We start from the raw sequence: 20,352 nt of genomic DNA on the forward strand, positions 1-20,352 counted from the left end.
GTAGAGATGGAGTCTTGCTCGTGCTCAGGCCGGTCTCGGAACTCCTGAGCTCAAGCGATCCCCCCGCCCCCCCCCCCCCCCCCGGCCTCCCAGAGTGCTAGGATTATAGGCATGAGGCACCACGCCCAGCCCCACAGGTTCATTTGTGATTACCTCCTGGAGAAAGATGAAATTTCAATTTATGCAACAAGGATTAGTCAACTAGACAAAAAAAAGTGCTGTGAATGCCAAAAAAAAAAAAAGGCCAATGCAACCTTAGGTTGCATTAAGAGAAATATGGAATCTGGAACACTGGGGGCATAATCTAACTTTACACCAGTTAAACCAAACATGGTTCAGTAGATTCCATTATGGGCATACTTTTATTTTTACTTATTTTTATTTTTTTGAGAAAAGGCCTTGCTCTGTCACCCAGGCTACAGTTCAGTGGTGTCATCATAGCTCACTGTAACCTCAAACTCCTCAAGCTCAAGCAATCCTCCTGCCTCAGCTTCCTGAGTAGCTGGGACTATAGGCATGTGCCACCAAACCCAGCTAATTTTTCTATTTTTTGTAGAAATGGGGTCTTGATCTCACTCAGGCTGGTCTGGAACTCCTGGCCTCAAGCAATCCTCCTGCCTTGGCCTCCCAGAGAGGCATGTTTTTAAAAGGATATGAGCTTGAGCAAGAGTGAGACCCTATCACTACAAAAAATAGAAAAATAAGCTGGGTGTGGTGGCACATGCCTGTAGTCCCAGCTACTTCAGAAGCTGAGGCAGGAGGATCGCTTGAGCCCAACAGTTTGAGATTACAGTGAGCTATGATGACACCACTGTAGTCTAGCCAGTGCAATAGAGTAAGACCCTGCCTCAAAAGATATAACATAACATAAATAAAATTAAATAAAATTAATATAATAAGTAAAAAGATATGGACAAACTAGACACACTCAGAAGAAAAGAATCAGATAGGTGAGGGTAGTGAAAGCCTGGACACGTGAAAAATAATAAGAAACTGGGGGATTGTAGCCAAGAAAAGAATGTTAATAAACGAGATACTAGTTTTCTTCAACTACAGGAAAGGTCATGTGGAAGAGTAACATGCTCCAAGGAATATAACCAGGACAAACAGACAAAACTACAATATGTATCTTGGGTCCGTAAAGCAAATCTTCCTTACTATCAGAGATAGAATGTACTCAGGACTATCACCTCCCTTGTCACAGAAGGTAAGCACAAATTGGACAAGTATTTGTTCAGAAGGATACAGCATGGTTTCAAACATCAAAGAGCCTGCTGTACCAGAATACTTCAGAAGTCTTCAACTGGTTTTCATACTTTACTGTGCAAAAGACTAAACTGTTGTGTTTTCAACAATGCATATTCTCAGGCCCCACCCATGGGTCCTGATTCTTAGGTCTGAGATAGGACCAAAAGTGTGTGTTTTTAATAAGCACTCCTGAAGGGACCTCACACCAAGGTGATTTTGATGCAAGTAGTCCTTGGAACTCACTTTGAAAAATACTATTCCAAACACTTTGCCACGTATGTTATGAATAGAAAAACTGGCCTCACTCATTGATGCAACTATTCCAAATGGTTATCTATCTAGCACTTCCAAAAAGCAATACTTCACATTAACTAAAGTAAAAATAAACAATGATAATGATTTCACATATTGTGCCCCTACTTGTCTTTTACAAATATTTCTTTAAAGAGATGAACCCACACCATAATCTTTCCTATATTTTTTCCCTACAAGTGACCTGAAATTATGTACTATTTACCAAGCTAAATAAAGAACAAAAAAGAACACTTACCACTCCTTTCTCCACTACTTCCTTCAGTTTAGAGCGTGTCATTTTAGGCTCCTAAGCAGAGGGAAATACAAAGAAAATAATTAGTAAAAATCTCCATGTGATGTTAACTTTACCCTCAGCTGTCAAACTGTTTACAAACTCCCAAGTAACCTCTATACTAGTCAGTTTACAGATAACTCTGCTTTATGACATTAAAAGAGTGACAATCAACTACTCACAAACATTGGCATGTCTTCTGTCTCACTGATGGCTGCTTTCATCATAGCTACCACATGTTCATTTGTGATTACTTCCTGAAGAAAGATGAAATTTCACTTTATACAATAAGAGTTTGTCACCTAGACAATACTCATCTCTATGTAACTCTGCTAGACCTACGTGGAAGATAAATGAGAGCTCTATACTCAAATAGCTTCAGATTAGGGTAAATCAAGGCAATTGAAAGCAAAGAAGGCAGAAGCAAGTTTTGGACAGAAGCACACAGCTTCAAACAATGTAGCAGCAAATGAACCAATTTCATTAGCTACTATTAATACTAGGAACAAGACTGGCTCACATAAAAAGAGATTCTGAGGTAACTAATTATATGCTTAAGAGAAAAAGTAACAATAGCAAAGGTTCTGCAAATAGCAGTGTTGCTACATATCAAGAATAGCATTTACATATGTACAAAATACTATAAATTGTTAACTGGCATCTTCTCAGACATATCAACCCACAAAAGAGTAAATACACTATGAACAGTATCATCTTTGAATCTACTAGCCAATACAGTAAAAAATCAAATAAGTGGATGGAAACAGGGAAACAGTTTACCTTCCCATGTTGAGATTTCAAACATGGGCTGAGTGCAAGGAGAAAGTTATCTTAAATACAGAAAAATGTACATATTTAAATTGGTAATTCACCTACCAAGAGTCAAGAATTTGCTGAGTATTTTAATTTACTTCCCATGGAAAATTCCCCTTCCAATTGCACAGCTGCCCTAGTCTTACTCACATGAAGGATGTTTCGCACATTCACTGCTGTTAGATTGTGCTGCTTGGCACCATCCTCTAAGGTACGGTCAAGCATGTCATCCAGTTTCAGATCATAACCCAAGGTCCTCTCTTGACCCCTTCCATCTCGTTTCCTCTTAGTACCCTTTTTCTTTTTTCTTCTTTTCTCACTTTCTTCATTGTCTTGCTCTTCTGCAAATAAACCAAGAGCATCACCAGAATCTCCAAAACAGCTGCTCTAGGAACTTAGCCCAAAAAGCCAACAGTAAAAGAAAATCAAGCTGCCAGTTGTCTGGCCCTGGGAATCAAAGAAACTATGTGATAGGACAGAGGTGGTGACAGTGGAGTTGGTAATGGCACAGTAGTACTACCAATACCCAACATTCACTGAATATTTATTTTATGTCAAGCACTCTTTTACACATGTTGTACATATTAATTCACTTACTCCTATGAGTAACAACCCAGTGGGGTGGAGACTATTATTTTTCCCACTATACAGCCAAGGAAACTGAGGCAGGGAGGTTAAGAAACTTTCCCAAGAGCCAATAAGTGACAGAGTCATGTTTTAAAGGCAAACACCCAACCTGGGCAATAGCGAGATCCCATCTCTATAAAATGTGTTAAAAAATTAGCCAGGTATGGTGGTGCACACCTGTAGTCCCACCTACTCGGGAGGCTGAGGCAGGAGGATCGCTTGAACCCAGGAGTTTGAGGTTGCTGTGAGCTAGTCTGATGCCAAGGCACTCTAGCCCGGGCAACAGAGCAAGGCTCTGTCTCAAAAAAAAAGAAAGAAAGAAAAAGAAAAACAGAAAATGCAATCATATCGGAAATTGCATTAAAAATTAATGGACTAAATACCCTAAAAGACAAACGTTCACAATAGATTTTCAAAAAAAAAAAACAAAAAAACTTTAGTGCTGTTTATAAGAGATACACTTTAAATATAAAGGCACAAAATACTTGGAAGTAAAAAGATATAAACATTTATACCATGTAATGAATATTGGATACAAAATCAACTTTAAGGCAAGATAGTAAAGATAAAAGGAACATTTCATGATAAACAAGTCAATTCAACACAAAGGCATAAAAATTCTAAATTTGTATGCCCCTGATAATACAGCTTAAATACAGAAAACAAAAGTTGACAGAAAACAAAAAGGAGAAACAGATAAATCCACCATCATAGTGAGATTTTAACAAATATCAATCAGTAACTTACATAACAAGAAGACAAAAGAAATCAGTAAGGACTTAAAAAATCTGAGAAACATGATTAACAACCTTAATCTTACAGACATATGTAGAACATTATATTCAACCTGAATGACATAGTTAGAAGACCCATAAAATACACACTGTTTTTAAGGGTACATGAAACAGACTATATGCTAATGAAGTCTCAAAAATTTTCAAAGGTCAGGAATCATACAGAATGTGTTCTTTCACCACACTGGAATTAAACTAGAAATCACTAAAAGAAATATAACTAGAAAGAGCCTCAAATGTTTTTATCCAGAATATATAAAGAACTTAAAACAACTCAAGAACAAAACAACCACCCGGCAAGGCGCAGTGGCTCACGCCTGTAATTCTAGCACTCTGGGAGGCTGAGGCGGGTGGATCGTTTGAGCTCAGGAGTTCAAGACCAGCCTGAGCAAGAGCAAGACCCCGTCTCTACTAAAAATAGAAAGAAATTAGCTGGACAACTAAAAATAAATAGAAAAAATTAGCCGGGCATGGTGGCGCATGCCTGTAGTCCCAGCTACTCGGGAGGCTGAGACAGAAGGATCGCTTAAGCCCAGGAGTTTGAGGTTGCTGTGAGCTAGGCTAACGCCACGGCACTCTAGCCTGGGCAACAGAGTGAGACTCTGTATCAACAACAAGAAAAAATAACCCAATTAAGAAATGAGCAAAAGACCTTAATAGACATTTCTAAAAAGAGACATACAAATGGCTGACAGGAAAGTGAAAAAAATATTGAACATCATTTATCATCAAGGAAATGCACATTAAAGCCACAATGAGACACCACCTCACTCCAGTTAGAATGGCTATTACCAAAAAGGCAAAAGAAAGGAAGTGTTGGCAAGGCTGTGGGGAAAAGGGAATATTTGGTAGGACTTTAAGTTAGTACAGCCACTATGCAAATGGCTGACAGCAAAGTGAAAAAAATATTGAACATCATTTATCATCAAGGAAATGCACATTAAAGCCACAATGAGACACCACCTCACTCCAGTTAGAATGGCTATTACCAAAAAGGCAAAAGAAAGGAAGTGTTGGCAAGGCTGTGGGGAAAAGGGAATATTTGGTAGGACTTTAAGTTAGTACAGCCACTATGGAAAACAGTATGGAGATTCCTCAAAAAATTAAGAACTACCATATAATCCAGCAATCCTACTACTGGGTACATATTCAAAGGAAATGAAATCAGTATGTCAAAGAGATACCTGCACTCCCATGTTTACTGCAGCACTATTTATAATAACCAAGATATAGAATCAATCTTGTCCAAAAATGAATGAATGGATAAAGAAAATGTGGTGCATATACATGATGGAATACTATACAGTCATAAAAAAGAATGAAACCCTGCCATTTGCAACAATGTATAGGTGGACCTGGAGGACACCATGTTAAGTGAAATAAGCAAAACACAGAAAGACAAATACCAAATGATCTCACTCATATGGGGAACTGAAAGAAAAAAAGGGGTTGATATCATAAGAGCAGAGAATAGAACAGTAGTTGCCAGAGAATAGGGAGAAGGGAGAAGAAAGGATGGAGAGAAGTTGGTCATGGGGTTCAAAGTAACGATTAGATAGGAAGAATAAGTTCTGGTGTTTAACTGCACAGTACAGTGATGATGCTTAACAGTAAGTACTGTATATTACAAATAGCTAGAAGAAGCCAGGCATGGTGGCTCATGCCTGCAATCCCAGCACTTTGGCAGGCCAAGGCAAAAGGACTGCTTGAGCCCAGGAGTTAGAGATAAGCCTAGGCAACATAGTGAGACTCTGTCCCTAAAACATAAAAATAAAAATAAATTAGCTGGGTAAGGTGGCATGCACCTGTAATCCCAGCTACTCAGGAGGCTAAGGTGGGAGGACTACTTGAGTTCAGAAGTTCAAGGCTACAGTGAGCTATAATGGCACCGCTGCACTCTAGCCTGGGCAACAAAGCAAGATCCTGTCACCAAAAAAAAAAAAAAAAAAAAATAGCTAGAAGAAAGGCTCTTTTGAATGGTCTTACCACAAAGAAATGATAAATGCTTGAGGCAATCGATATGCTAAATACCCTGATATGCTAAAAATACATTATGCAAAATACATATGTACTGAAACATCAAATTGTACCACATAAATATGTATAATTATTAATCTGTCACAGGATTTAAAAAGAAAAAAAATGTATAATTATAATGTATCAATTAAAAATGATAGTGAAGGCTGGGCACAGGGGCTCAAACCTGTAATCTCAGCACTTTGGGAGGCCAAAGCAGGAGGAGGCCAGGAGTTTGAGACCAGGCTGGGAAACATAGTGAAACCCTGTATCCACAAAAGAATAAAAAGAATAAAAATATTAGCTGGATATGGTAGTGCACACCCATAGAACTCAGGAGCCTAACACAGGAGAATCACTTGAGCCCAGAAGTCTGAGGCTGCAGTGACCTATGATCACGCCACTGCACTCCAGCCTGGGCAACAGAGTGAGACCCTGACTCTATATAAATAAATAAAAATAATAATTAAAATAAATAAAAATTTTAAAATTAAAAAAATAAATCAGTAACAAGAAGACAGCCAGAAAAATCTCAAAATATTGAAAACTCAACAACATGCTTCTAAGTAACCCAGGAATCAAAGAAGAAATCCCAAAAGAAATTAGAAAATATTATCAGCTGGGCATGGTGGCTCATGCCTGTAATTCTAGCACTTTGTGGGAGGATCCTAGGTGAGGTGGTAGGATTGCTTGAGGCCAGGAGTTCAAGACCAAGCCTGGGCAATAGTGAGATCCTGTCTCTACAAAACAGTTAAAAATTAGCCAGATACGGTGGCATACATCTGTAGTCCCAGCTACTTGGGAGGCTGAGACAGAAGAAGGATCACTTTGGCCCAGAAGTTTGAGGTTGCAATGAGCTATAATCATGCCACTGTACCCCAGCCTGAGTGGCAGAGTGAGATCCTGTCTCAAAAAATAAAAAAGATAAATATTCTCAACTGAAGTTAATTAAATACAGCACATTAAAATTTGTGGGGCACAGCTAAAGCAGTGTTTAAAGGGAAATTGATACATTAAATACTATTATTAGAAAATCAGAAAGGTCTCAAATAAGTGATCTATGCTTCTACTTTAAGAAACTAAAAAACTAAATATAAAGTAAGCAGACAGAAATAATACACAAAAAGCAAAACTCAGTGAAATAGAAAAAAAGAGAATAGAAAAATTATTGAAACCAAAAAGCTTGTCCTTTGACAAGACCAATAACATTGAAAAATCTCCAGCCAGAGGTTCTCTTAATGATTAAGAGAAAGAGAAGGCAGGGTACAGGGGCTCATGTCTGCAGTCCTAGCACTCTGAAGAGGATTGCTTGAGCTCAACTAGTTCAAGACCAGCCTGAGTTAAGAGTGAGACCCCGTCTGTAACAAAAAGAAAGGGAAAAAAAAAACCTCGGCTAGGAGTTGCAGCACGTGCCTGTGGTTTCAGCTACCCAGGAGGCTGAGGCAGAAGGAATGGCTTGAGTCCAGGAATTCAAGGATGCAGAGAGCTATGTTGATGCCACTGCATTCTACCTAGGGCAACAGAGTGAGACTCTGTCTCAACAAAAACAAACAAGGCAACTGAACACCGCTCCTCACGAGCCCCACCCCTTCATTGAAAAAAAAAGAAAAAAAAGAGAAGACAAAAATTACCAATATCAGGAATAAAAGAGCAGATATCATTACAAATCCTACAGGTATTAAAAAAATAACAGGCCACGCGCAGTGGCTCACACCTATAATCCCAGCACTCTGGGAGGCCGAGGCAGGTGGATCATTTGAGTTCAGGAGTTCGAGACCAGCCTGAGCAAGAGCGAGACTCCGTCTCTACTACAAATAGAAAGAAATTATCTGCACAGCTAAAATATATACAAAAAATTAGCCAGGCATGGTGGTGCATGCCTGTAGTCCCAGCTACTCAGGAGGCTGAGGCAGAAGGATCCCTTGAGCCCAGGAGTTTGAGGTTGCTGTGAGCTAGGCTGACACCATGGCACTCTAGTCCGAGGAACAAAGTGAGACTCTGCCCCCCCCCAAAAAAAAGATAACAAAAAAATATCACAAACAATGCCAATAAATTCAACAACTTGGATGCAATGGACAAATACCTTGATAGACACCAACTGTCTAAGCTAATTCAAAAAGAAATGGAGGCTGGACATGGTGGTTCATGCCTGTAATCCTAGCACTTGGGGAGCCAAGGCTGGCAGATCATCTTTAAGACCAACCTGAGACACATAGCAAGACCCACCTCTATGATAGAAATATTAGCTGGGCATGGTGGTGTCCACATGTAGTCCCAGCTACTCGAGAAGGTGAGGCAAGAGGATTGCTTGAATCCAGGAGTTTGAGGTTGCAGTGAGCTATGATGATAACGTTACACTCTAGCTCATGCAAGACCCTGTCTCACCCAAAAAAAAAAAAAAAAGAAAGAAAGAAACAGATCATTAAATAGCCCAGTATCTGTTAAAGAAACTGAATTCAGTTAAAACCTTCCTACAGTGAAAATTCCAGGCCCAGATGGTTTCACTGGTGCATTCTACAACACATTTAAGAAAGAAATAATACCAATTCACACAAACTCCTCCCAGAAAAAACAGAAGAGGAGGAAAACACTTCCCAACTCATTGTATGAGGACAGCATTACCCTGACACCAAACCAGACAAAGACTTTACAAGGAAGGAAAACTACAGACCATAGACACAAAAATACATAACAAAATATCAGCAAATCAAATCTAGCAATATATAAAAGGGTAATATATCATGATTGGAGGGTGGCTTATCCCAGAAATGCAAAATTGGCTCCAAATTTGAAAATCAGTCAATATAATTCACCATATCAACAGACTAAAAGCAAAAACAAAACATAATCCTAACAGATGCAGAAAAAAATCTGCACAAAATACAATGCAATTCATGATAAAAACTCTCAGCAACTAGGGATAATAGAAAATATCCTCAGTTTGATAAATGACACCTATAAAAAATCTGTAGTTCAATGAAAAGACTGAATGCATTTCCTCTAAGATCAGGAAAGAAACCATTCTACTGGAAGTCCCCTAGCCAATGCAATGACAGAAAGAAAACAGGGAGGAAGGAAGAAAAGAAAGAAGGAAGGAAAAAAGAAGGAAGGGAGGGAGGGAAGAAAGACATACAGATGGGAAAAGAAGAAAAAAACTATCTGCTGATGAGTTAATTATCTATATAGGAAATCCTCAAAGAATCTATGAAAAAAATCTATAATAAGCTAATCAGTGAATTTAGCAAGATCACAGGATACAAGATCACAGGATACCAAGAAAAATAAAAACATATCAATCAAAGATTTATACATGAAAGTTTATCACAGCTTTAGTCTTAATAAGCAAAAACTGGAAACAACCCAACTGGTAAGTGTATAAACAAATTGTGGTACATCTATGTGATGGAATATTATTCAGCAATGAAAATATACAAAAACATGGAAATCTCAAAAGCGTTATGCGAAGTGAAAGAAACCAGATGTGAAAAGCTACATATTATGTGGCACCGCAGACGGTATATAACACTGTGGAAAATGCAAAACTATAGGAATAGAAATGAGACCAGTGGTGGCCAATGGTTGCGAATGGGGGACTGTAAAGGGGAATGAAGGAAATTTTGGGGTGACAGATATGTCCCATATTGGTTGTGGTGGTAGTTAACACAACTATATACATTTTTTAAAGCTCACTGGATAAATTTTATTGCATGTAAATTATACCTCAATAAACCTGACACTAAAAAAAATCAATCTAATGTACCACATTAACAGAATAAAGGAGAAAAACCATATGATCATCTTAACAGAGACAGGAAAAAGTATTTGATGAAATTTAAATCATGATAAAACTCAAAAACTAAGAAAAGAAAATAATTTACTTAATCTGATAAAATATTTCTATGAAAAGTCTACCACTATCATTGTACAAAACGGAGGAATACTGAATACTTTCACCCTTTGTTCATGGACATCTACTACAGACACTTCTACATAGTAATGGAGGTGTACTACACACAGTAAGAAAAAGAAATCAGAGGTGTTCATTTTAAAACCATTTGCTAAATTGAATAAAGGCGTTTTTGTTTGTTTCTTTTTAAGAGTCAGGATCTCACTCTGTTGCCCAGGCTGGAATGCAGTGGAACTCCCGGGCTCAAGCGATTCTCCTGCCTCAGCCTCCCAAGTAGCTGGGACTATAGGCATGTGCCACCACGCCCAGCTGAATAAAGGAGTCTTTATTCACTTGTCTGTAAGCATTGTATTTCACAATAAATAATAATATACTTCAAAAAACTTTTAAGGGGCCGGGCACTAGCGGCTCACCCCTATAATCCTAGCACTCTGGGAAGCCCTGGAGCAAAAGGATCACTTGAGCCCAGGAGTTTGACATTGCAGTGAGCTACAATAAGGCCGCTGTACTCTACCCAGGGTGACAGAGTAAGACTCTGTCTTAAAAAACAGAACAAAACAAAATAAAAACAAAAAACTTGGGCCGGGCGCAGTGGCTCACACCTGTAATCCTAGCACTCTGGGAGGCCGAAGCGGGTGGATCGCTCAAGGTCAGGAGTTCAAGACCAGCCTGAGCAAGTGTGAGACCCTGTCTCTACTAAAAAAAAAAAAAATAGAAAGAAATTATCTGGCCAACTAAAAAATACATATAGCAAAAATTAGCCAGGCATGGTGGCACATGCCTGTAGTCCCAGCTACCCGGGAGGCTGAGGCAATAGGATCGCTGAAGCCCTGGAGTTTGAGGTTGCTGTGAGCTAGGCTGACGCCACGGCACTCACTCTAGCCTGGGCAACAAAGCGAGACTCTGTCTCAAAAAAAAAAGAAAACTTTTAAGGGCCGGGCGCAGTGGCTCACGCCTGTAATCCTAGCACTCTGGGAGGCTGAGGCAGGTGGATCGCTCAAGGTCAGGAGTTCAAGACCAGCCTGAGCAAGAGCAAGACACCCCCCCCACCCCCTATCCCCCCCCACCCCCCGTCTCTACTAAAAATAGAAAGAAATAATCTGGACAGCTAAAAACATATATATAGAAAAAATCAGCCGGGCATGGTAGCACATGCCTGTAGTCCCAGATACTCGGGAGGCTGAGGCAGAAGGATTGCTTGAGCCCAGGAGTTTGAGGTTGCTGTGAACTAGGATGACACCACGGCACTCTAGCCCAGGCAACAGAGCGAGACTGTCTCAAAAAAAAAAAAAAAAAACTTTTAAGGATGCCTAATCCTATGAGCTGGCAATTCTACCCAACAAAAAGTACACATGTTCACCAAAAAAATCTATGGTAGAATTTTCATAGTGTCACCATTCAGAGAATGTCTACGATTGTAAATTATCCAAATGCTCATCAAGAGTTGAATGGGGCTGGACACATGATCGCTCACACTTATAATCCTAGTACTACAGGAGGCCAAGGCAGGAGGATCACTTGAGGCCAGGAGTTTGAGAACAGCCTGGGCAACACAGTGAGACCCTGTCTCTACAAAAATTTTTAAAAATCAGCCAGGTGTGGTGGCACAAGCCTGTAGACCTAGGTACTTCAGAGGCTGAGGTAGGAGAATCCCTTGAGCCCACAAGTTCAAGGTTACAGTGAGCTATGATGGAGCCACTGCACTCCAGCCTGGGCAACAGAGCAACTTAAAAAAAAAAAGTTGAATGGATTAAAAAAATGTAAAATATTCACACAACAGAATGATATACAGCAATAAAAATGAACAATCTAGGAGTACATGTAACAATGTAGATGAACTTGATAAACATAATATTTAGTAGAAAAAAGGCAGTCACAAGAAGTACATACCATGATTCCATTCATATCAGAAGACAAAGCAAGTGAACCAATATATGGTGTTAGGCATCAGGATAGTGGTTAACCATGAGTGGGGGATATTATATTAATAACTGAAAGGTGGCCAAGATGGACTTCTGAGTACTCATAATATTCTGTTTCTTGACTTGGTTCCTGGTTACATTGCTATACCCAATTTTTGAAAATTCAGTGAACTCAGGATATCTTAAGATATGTGCAGTTTTCTGCATATCATACTTCAATAAAGAGGGATTTTTTATTTAAAAAAAGAAAAAGAAAGCCTACCCATTGGAATAAAGAGTCCACCGTCCTCTATCTCTTCCTCAGGTTGGCGAGCCAGAGTCCTGACTGGCTTTTCTTGAGGAGAGGCACAAATATCTGGCTGGGATGATTTCCTAGGCTGGGTTCCTGGCTTTGAAGATTGGCTCCCTGGTAACAGTGATGGTATCTCCCCTCCGGTATGCATTTGAGGTTTCCCTGGAAGAATCACAAATATTGCTTCACACTTTGCCCATTCTCAATCACACTCAGTTATAGAAATCAGCATCTTGTTATAGTCTTTTTAGTAAGACAATTTCATGAATGAAGCGTATTCTATAAAAGCATTCCCCCCTCTTAAAGATTGTATCCTAAGAAATACACTGAAATCAAAACTCAGATCCAATTTACTCATCTATAAAGTCAGGAAGTTGAACTAGATAATTGCTAAGGTCTTACTAGATTTTTTTTTTGAGACAGTCTCACTCTATTGGCTGGGCTAGAGTGCCAGTGGCATCAACTCCTGGGCTCAAGTTATCCTCCTGCCTTAGCCTCCTGAGTAGCCGGACTATAGGTGTGTGCCTCAGAAAGAGAAGCCACACACCATAAAAGAGATCTGTAACCTGTTTATTGCCAACCTAATAACTGTAAATTGATGACATGAAAATAATTAGCTAAGAACTATACAAATAACTAATTACAAGCTGAAATCTGCCTAAGCAAATCACTTTTAGGAAGCAGGGAAGGACAATAAGCATAAGTAGAAATTACGGTACATAAATAAATTTTAAAAGAACAAGTACAATTCTATTAGAGTAAACATCATTAAAGAGGAAGGTTTAAACACTAACACCTGCAGTCTAGAAATAATTTAACAAAGTACCAATTGTAACAAAATGTCAATACTTCAAAATAATCGGGATGTCTTTTCTTTTTTTTTAAGACAGAGGCTGGCTCTGTTGCCCAGGCTAGAGTGCCATGGCGTCATCCTAGCTCACAGCAACCTCAAACTCCTGGGCTCAAGCAATCCTTCTGCCTCAGCCTCCTGAGTAGCTGGGACTACAGGCATGTGCCACCATGCCCGGCTAATTTTTTCTATATATATATTTTTTAGTTGTGCAGATAATTTCTTTCTATTTTTAGTAAAGACGGGGTCTCGCCCTTGCTTAGGCTGGTCTTGAACTTCTGACCTAGAGCAATCCACTCGCCTCAGCCTCCCAGAGTGCTAGGATTACAGGCGTGAGCCACCGCGCCCATCCTCAGATGTCTTTTCTATATATTTTTTCAATTTTTCTACAGTGAATATGATGCTGCTGCTTTCATAATCAGAAAACTAAAATGTTACTTCAAAGAGAGTAAAACAACAAAAAGAATATGCATTAAATAGTAAGATTATGGATGATTTTTATTTTCTTCTTTAAAACTTTCAATATTTTCCAAAGTACACCTACATTAATTTTCAATCTTTCTTCTTCCTTCCTTTCTCTTTGTTTTGCATATGTGTTATATTTCTTTTTTTTTTTTTTTTTTTTTGAGACAGAGTCTCACCTTGTTGCCCGGGCTAGAGTGAGTGCCGTGGCATCAGCCTAGCTCACAGCAACCTCAAACTCCTGGGCTTAAGCGATCCTACTGCCTCAGCCTCCCGAGTAGCTGGGACTACAGGCATGTGCCACCATGCCCAGCTAATTTTTCTATATGTATTTTTAGCTGTCCATATAATTTCTTTCTATTTTTAGTAGAGACAGGGTCTCGCTCTTGCTCAGGCTGTGTGTTATATTTCTAATTACCAAAACAAAAAACAAAAAAAAGTTACTTGAAAAAAAATTCTGGGCCGGGCATGGTGGCTCACACCTGTAATCCTAGCACTCTGGAGGCCGAGGCAGGTGGATCGCTCGAGGTCAGGAGTTCGAGGCCAGCCTGAGCAAGAGTGAGACCCCGTCTCTACTAAAAATAGAAAGAAATTATATGGACAGCTAAAGATATATAGAGAGAGAAAAAATTAGCTGGGCATAGTGGCGCATGCCTGTAGTCCCAGCTACTCGGGAGGCTGAGGCAGGAGGATTGCTTGAGCCCAGGAGTTTGAGGTTGCTGTGAGCTAGGCTGCTGCCACGGCACTCTAGCCCAGGCAACAGAGTGAGACTCTGTCTCAAAAAATAACAAATAAAAAAAAAAAAAAAATATATATATATATATATATATATATATAGAAAAAAATTAGCCGGGCATGGTGGCGCATGCCTGTAGTCCCAGCTACTCGGGAGGCTGAGACAGAAGGATTGCTTAAGCCCAGGAGTTTGAGGTTGCTGTGAGCTAGGCTGCCGCCACGGCACTCCAACCTGGGCAACAGAGCGAGACTCTGTCTCAAAAAAAAAAAAAAAAAAAAAAATTCTGGATAGACATGCATAATATTCTTTTTTTTTTTTTTTTTTTTGAGACAGAGTCTCACTTTGTTGCCCGGGCTAGAGTGAGTGCCGTGGCGTCAGCCTAGATCACAGCAACCTCAAACTCCTGGGCTTAAGCGATCCTACTGCCTCAGCCTCCCGAGTAGCTGGGACTACAGGCATGCGCCACCATGCCCGGCTAATTTTTTCTATATATATTTTCAGTTGTCCAGATAATTTATTTCTATTTTTAGTAGAGACGGGGTCTCGCTCAGGCTGGTCTCGAACTCCTGACCTTGAGCGATCCACCCGCCTCGGCCTCCCAGAGGGCTAGGATTACAGGCGTGAGCCACCACGCCCGGCCCATAATATTCTTTTATTGGTATTACTTGTATACTCAGCTAAGTAAAGTGCAATGTGGTAGAATCAACTTTCAGTTATCCAGCTTAATGAAGGGGAGTGATGTTATAGATAATCCTAAATAATAAATGTTAATTCATCTACATTTGTGTATCTGTAAACTGACCATAAAAAAAACTCTAGATTCCACTTCTCAATAGCTGAGTGACTATAGTTAGTTAAGAACCCATAGTTACTTATCCATTCCTTCTCTAGCACTTTCATCTTCTATTTTCCTCCAGTTCCTCCTGTCTTCATATCACAAATATGATTTATCTTTAAAAAAATTCAATAATCTTGTTGCTTCCTCTAGTTATTTCCCATTTGCCACTACAAAACATATCATTGGTGCTTTCATTCCTCCCTCTTCAACCCCATCACATGATATCCTTTTCCCAAAAAAACTCTCCTAAATCTACTCTCAAAGATCATCAACCTTCAAACGTAACCTTTTCTCAGGCATTATCCTCCTCTTTCCTTTGCCTCTAAATTGAAAGTACCTTGTTCTTAAAGCTCTCCTCCCTCCTTTGACTTCTACTATTACTTCTCTGGTTGTTCCTGCACTGTGATTTCCTTCCTCAATTCAAAGTTATCTTCAATCTGCTGCTCTTCTCCCTCCATGTTTGTTTCCATGGAAAAGAATCATGACTAACACTTTGAACATTTCTAGTCCTTACCTCTTACCAAAATTCAATCTCAGATTTCTATTTTTTTGCCTGATGGCCCCACTGTCACCTTACACTGTCACACTCTACATACCCAAATCAGAATTCCTTTTCAAACTCTCAAATATCTTCCCCATGAAGGCATGCTTCCACCATCCCCCACACCAGTCGCCTTAAGTGTCTCCAAGCAATCTCCAAGCAATGTTAATTCTTTCTTTGTAATGCCTCTGTGTATACCTGTTCTTCTCCATCCTTACTGCCAGCATCCTATTCTAATCCTTGATAAGGCCAGAAGGGGAAAACTACAAAGCTGCCTACAATCTGGATCTACTCTTTCCATCTGAAGTCTTACTACTCTCCCACACAAACACAGCACTTCTACATGTTTGCAGAATATGCTATTCTACTTCCACTCCTTCCCCAACAATCTATTGAATCCTATGAATCCTTTAAGCTCCAGTATCCCAAATCCTATTTATATGTACCACATACTCTAGCACTTAACCACACTGTATTGCACTGCTCCAAATGGATTATGTGTTTATACTCTGTCTTCCCCATTAGACGATAAGCTTCCCGAAGTTAGAACCATGCCTTCTGCTTTAAATGTCACATGGATAAAGGAATCGTGTTTCAAACCAAAAATCAGAACAAAGGATTTCTACATTACTTTCAGACATGATAAGGAAGTTTGAAAAATAACATTAGACATCAAAATATGTTTTACAGGTCATTGCAATGATTTACTAAAACTACTGAACAGAATTTTTAAAATTTTATAGGTTATCACAATTTAAGTTGAATACTTTTTGTAAAGTCTTATCATACAAGGAAGTGGTACACTACTACTGTCGTTACTACTGTTGAAAAACTCTTTTTGATAATGAATAAAAATCTGCCTCCCTATAGCTTAAAACCACTCTTCTTACATTCACCATCTGGAATCTGCTTCCTCTTCTACATCATGGTCTTCAAATATTTGACGACTGACGGCTTTCTTACCACTCTGAAAACTTCCCAAGATAACCATTCCTACCATATCCAGGCTCTTCATAATACTAGTTATCCTCCTCTTAATATGCACCAGTTTGGCAATGTCCTCTTAAAATGTGACATCAAGAAGTGAACACAATATTCCACAGGAGGTATGACCAGCACAGTATACCATCAATATTATTACTAACTCCCTTGTCTTGGGCATTATATCTCTATTACTACATCAACAATTAAGGTTTTTCAGCAGGGTAGAAATTTAAGAATTTCTACGCTGAATTAAGCTAGGAGTCAACTAAACCCCTTAACTAAGATTAGATCTCCCATATTTTATATTTGAGCAATTCAGGTTTGATATGGTTCCCTTCCTTTCAAATTAAATATAGGACTTCACATTCATGCCTACTTAATTTCATAAAGCAAAATTCAACCAATATGCTGAGATGTTTTTGAAAACCTGATTCTGGACTGTTGTGGTGGCTCAGACCTGTAATCTCAGCACTCTGAGAGGCCAAGGCAGGAGTACCACTTGAGGCCAGGAATTCAAGACCAGCCTGGGCAACACAGAGAGACCCTGTCCATATAAAAAATTTAAAAAATTGGCCAGGCATAGTGGCATGTACCTGTCTGTAGTCCCAGCTACTTGGGAGATTGAGGCAGAAGGACTGACTGCTTGAGCCCAAGAATTCGAGGCTACAGTGACCTATGATCATGCCACTGCACTCCAACCTGGGCAACAGACTGAGACTCTGTACAAAAAAAGAAAAAAGAAAAAAAAATTTAAAACAAGAAGAAAACCTGATTCCTGATTCTATCCTATGCTCTATATGCACATTTATCCCAACTCCTTGAATTAAGCTGTTGAACTGATACTTATCTCCTCACCATTTTCTTCAAACCATCACAAAAGGAATGTATTTTTCCAGTAAAAATATCTAACTTTCAGTATCTTTTTCCTGATCTAGTTTACTCTGTCCATAATTTTTTTAAAAATGAACAAAAAGAGAAGAAAAGGAAATGAATAGGGAGAATAAAGAAAAACCTTCATTTCTCCTTTCCTTACATCTAAATAATGACTACTCAATATGACTGAGTCTTAAGCATTTGCCTCACTAAGTGGAAAACAACTATTAAAATAAGAAGTAATTTTAAAATAATAAATATTTGGTCAATTTATGTAAGTACCTACTATGTGCAAGACAATGTACTGTCTTGTTTTGTTTTATATTTATGTGGTCAAAAGTGAAGTCCAGGCCAGGCACGGTGGCTCACGCCTGTAATCCTAGCACTCTGGGAGGCCGAGGTGGGTGGATCGCTCGAGGTCAGGAGTTCAAGACCAGCCTGAGCAAGAGCGAGACCCCATCTCTACTAAAAATAGAAACAAAATTAGCTGGCCAACTAAAATATATATAGAAAAAATTAGCCGGGCATGGTGGCACATGCCTGTAGTCCCAGCTACTCGGGAGGCTGAAGCAGTAGGATCGCTTAAGCCCAGGAGTTTGACGTTGCTGTGAGCTAGGCTGACGCCACGGCACTCACTCTAGCCAGGGCAACAAAGCGATACTCTGTCTCAAAAAAACAAACAAACAAAAAAAAAAAAAAAGTGAAGTCCATATAATCAGCAAAATGGCATAGTTGCTTATTTACCCTTTTTTATTCTCCCAAGAAATCCTCTAAAAGAGTAACAGTGAAAATAATTTGTAACTCATAAAAAACCTGCTATCCCTGCCTACGTTTCCAGGTGAAATATAGGTGTCCCAGAATCAATTTAATAACACAAGCTACTCAGAATGAAGTTGTAACTATAGAGCCATGTGCTGTGACAAGGGCTGATTCTACAGGAGAGTACTTTTCCCCAAAAGAGCTTTCATCTTTGACAACATGTTTCAGACAACTCATGCACTATTTCATCAGTTTTCAAACACAGTAAAGTCAGAAACATGAAATTCTGCTATATAAACACATACAATACACAATGTCATCATCAACACAGTACACTAACCACTTACTAAGAATATATCAGAAGGACAAAGTTAGAACAAGTGGGCTTAAAATACAGCAAAAAAAGAAACAGTTTAAAAGTTAGTCAAAATGAATTAGAGAAGTTGAAATCTCCTGCTTAAATATGTTCTGCTTAGCCATTAAAATGACTGTCATCTACACACAGGAAAAGTTCAAACACCTTAGCATGAAAAACAAAACCCTTCACAACCTAAGCACAATCTATTACTCTGAAATCATCTCCCACCACTTCTTCCAAGCAACTGTGTCACCATCCTCTTCTACCTCTGTGCAGACTGTTCTGGGCCTAGGTGTTCATGCCACCTTCTGTCAAACTGCGACTCATCCTTCAAGTATGAAGGGTTATTCATTTCTGTAGAGCCTTTCCCCATGTCCCAGGCAGTAGTCTCTCCCTTTAAGCTGCTGCCAAATCACAAAAGACTACCCATCTCTCCAGATGTGCAGAATTAAAGATGAGAGAAAGAAAAGAAAGGGATACAGAAGAAGATCTAGGGAATGGAAAGGGAAAAGAAAGTCTCTACCCATTCATAAAGTTCACTGCTGACCCTTAGAAGTACCGAAGTTTCGATTCCATAACAAACAATATCCCTTTTCAGAAATACTATTTTGTAAAGGCACTACAGAGAAAGCAATGACAAAATGATACTGACAAGGAAAATGTAGCCTAAAGACCTTCCATATCTTACCTCCTTCTTCCTTGACTTCTTCAACAGGCTCTCCTGAAAACGGCTCCTTTATGATAGGATGATCGCCTCTGTCTTCTTGGGTAACTGGCCCAGGCCTGAGTGTAATTTTCTTCCCTCTCCTTGAGCCAGTGGCCTGGAGTTTTCCTTTACCAATGTGTATATTAAGGGGGTAGGAAGACTCCAAGGAAGGTAGGGTGAGTTCCTGAGAGATGGCCACATCAACAGCTTCTAGAACTGGTACATTTGTGTCCTGCATGAGCATCCTAGGGTTCAAAGATGTATCCTCCATACCAAGCTGATTTCCTGCATCCTGCACAGATTGTACTTCAAAGTCTGCGACTCTGCCATGACTTGGACCCCAGGATAGTGACACTGACCCCAAGTCTTTAACCTGGTCAGACTCTTGTTTAACAGCTGATTCTAGGTCTATGTGGTCTTCTTCCTGGTTGCCCTTATGCTGTGGGGACTCTGTCACTGTAGTTCTTCTCTTCTTACAAGGCAACATTTTAAAAGTCCCACTTTTTTTCCATCCTGAAAGGACAAAAGCAAGTTCTTATCACCTTCATATTAATTAATGGTAATAACACTTGCTCAATTATCTTTTCATTTATTGATGTCCAATCACAACACAATACTTCATTCCAAAGGCACAATTTCTCTTTAGGTGTAAGATAAGAGACAATGGTTAGAGTGACTGACTTCAAATCCCAACTCCACTACTGAAGAGTATGTCACCTAGCCAAAGGACTTAACCTTTCTAAGCATCTGTTTCCTCAACAGTAAAAAATGATTGTTCTTATCTCAGACAGCTGTTGCAAGAATTAAATAGTAAATGATTAGTAAGTGTTAGTTATTATTATTATTACCATCAGGGAGGTAGACTAGCATGATGCTGAGAGTAAACTGTGGACCAAACTGGATTTGTTTCCCAAGTCAGCTCTCTCCAGCTTTGTGACCTTGCCAAAGTTACTTAACCTGAATCTCAGTTTCTTCAGCTATAAAATGAAATAAAAATAGCATCTACATCTTTAGCTAGTAAGTGATTCACAAATGTTTGC

At 39.3% G+C, this 20,352-nt stretch overlaps 1 protein-coding gene across 7 annotated transcripts in view; it reads right to left on the reverse strand.

Moving 5' to 3' along the window:
* Positions 1-20,352, reverse strand: part of GON4L (gon-4 like) — a 75,400-nt gene that overhangs the window by 51,043 nt on the left and 4,005 nt on the right. For 6 of the 7 annotated variants that reach the window (XM_045545313.1, XM_045545315.1, XM_045545312.1 and 3 more), the window contains exons 2-6: positions 19,295-19,825; positions 12,176-12,367; positions 2,798-2,988; positions 2,017-2,091; positions 1,799-1,849 (exon numbers count right to left, since the gene is read on the reverse strand). In XM_045545313.1, the coding sequence (XP_045401269.1) occupies positions 1,799-1,849; positions 2,017-2,091; positions 2,798-2,988; positions 12,176-12,367; positions 19,295-19,825 (1,040 nt within the window). Of the gene's footprint in view, positions 1-1,798; positions 1,850-2,016; positions 2,092-2,797; positions 2,989-12,175; positions 12,368-17,209; positions 17,230-19,294; positions 19,826-20,352 lie in introns of those variants that run through there. The other variant, XM_045545317.1, reaches the window with a different exon arrangement.

Source organism: Lemur catta, chromosome 3, assembly GCF_020740605.2.
Source record: "Lemur catta isolate mLemCat1 chromosome 3, mLemCat1.pri, whole genome shotgun sequence".
Lineage (NCBI taxonomy): Eukaryota > Metazoa > Chordata > Mammalia > Primates > Lemuridae > Lemur > Lemur catta.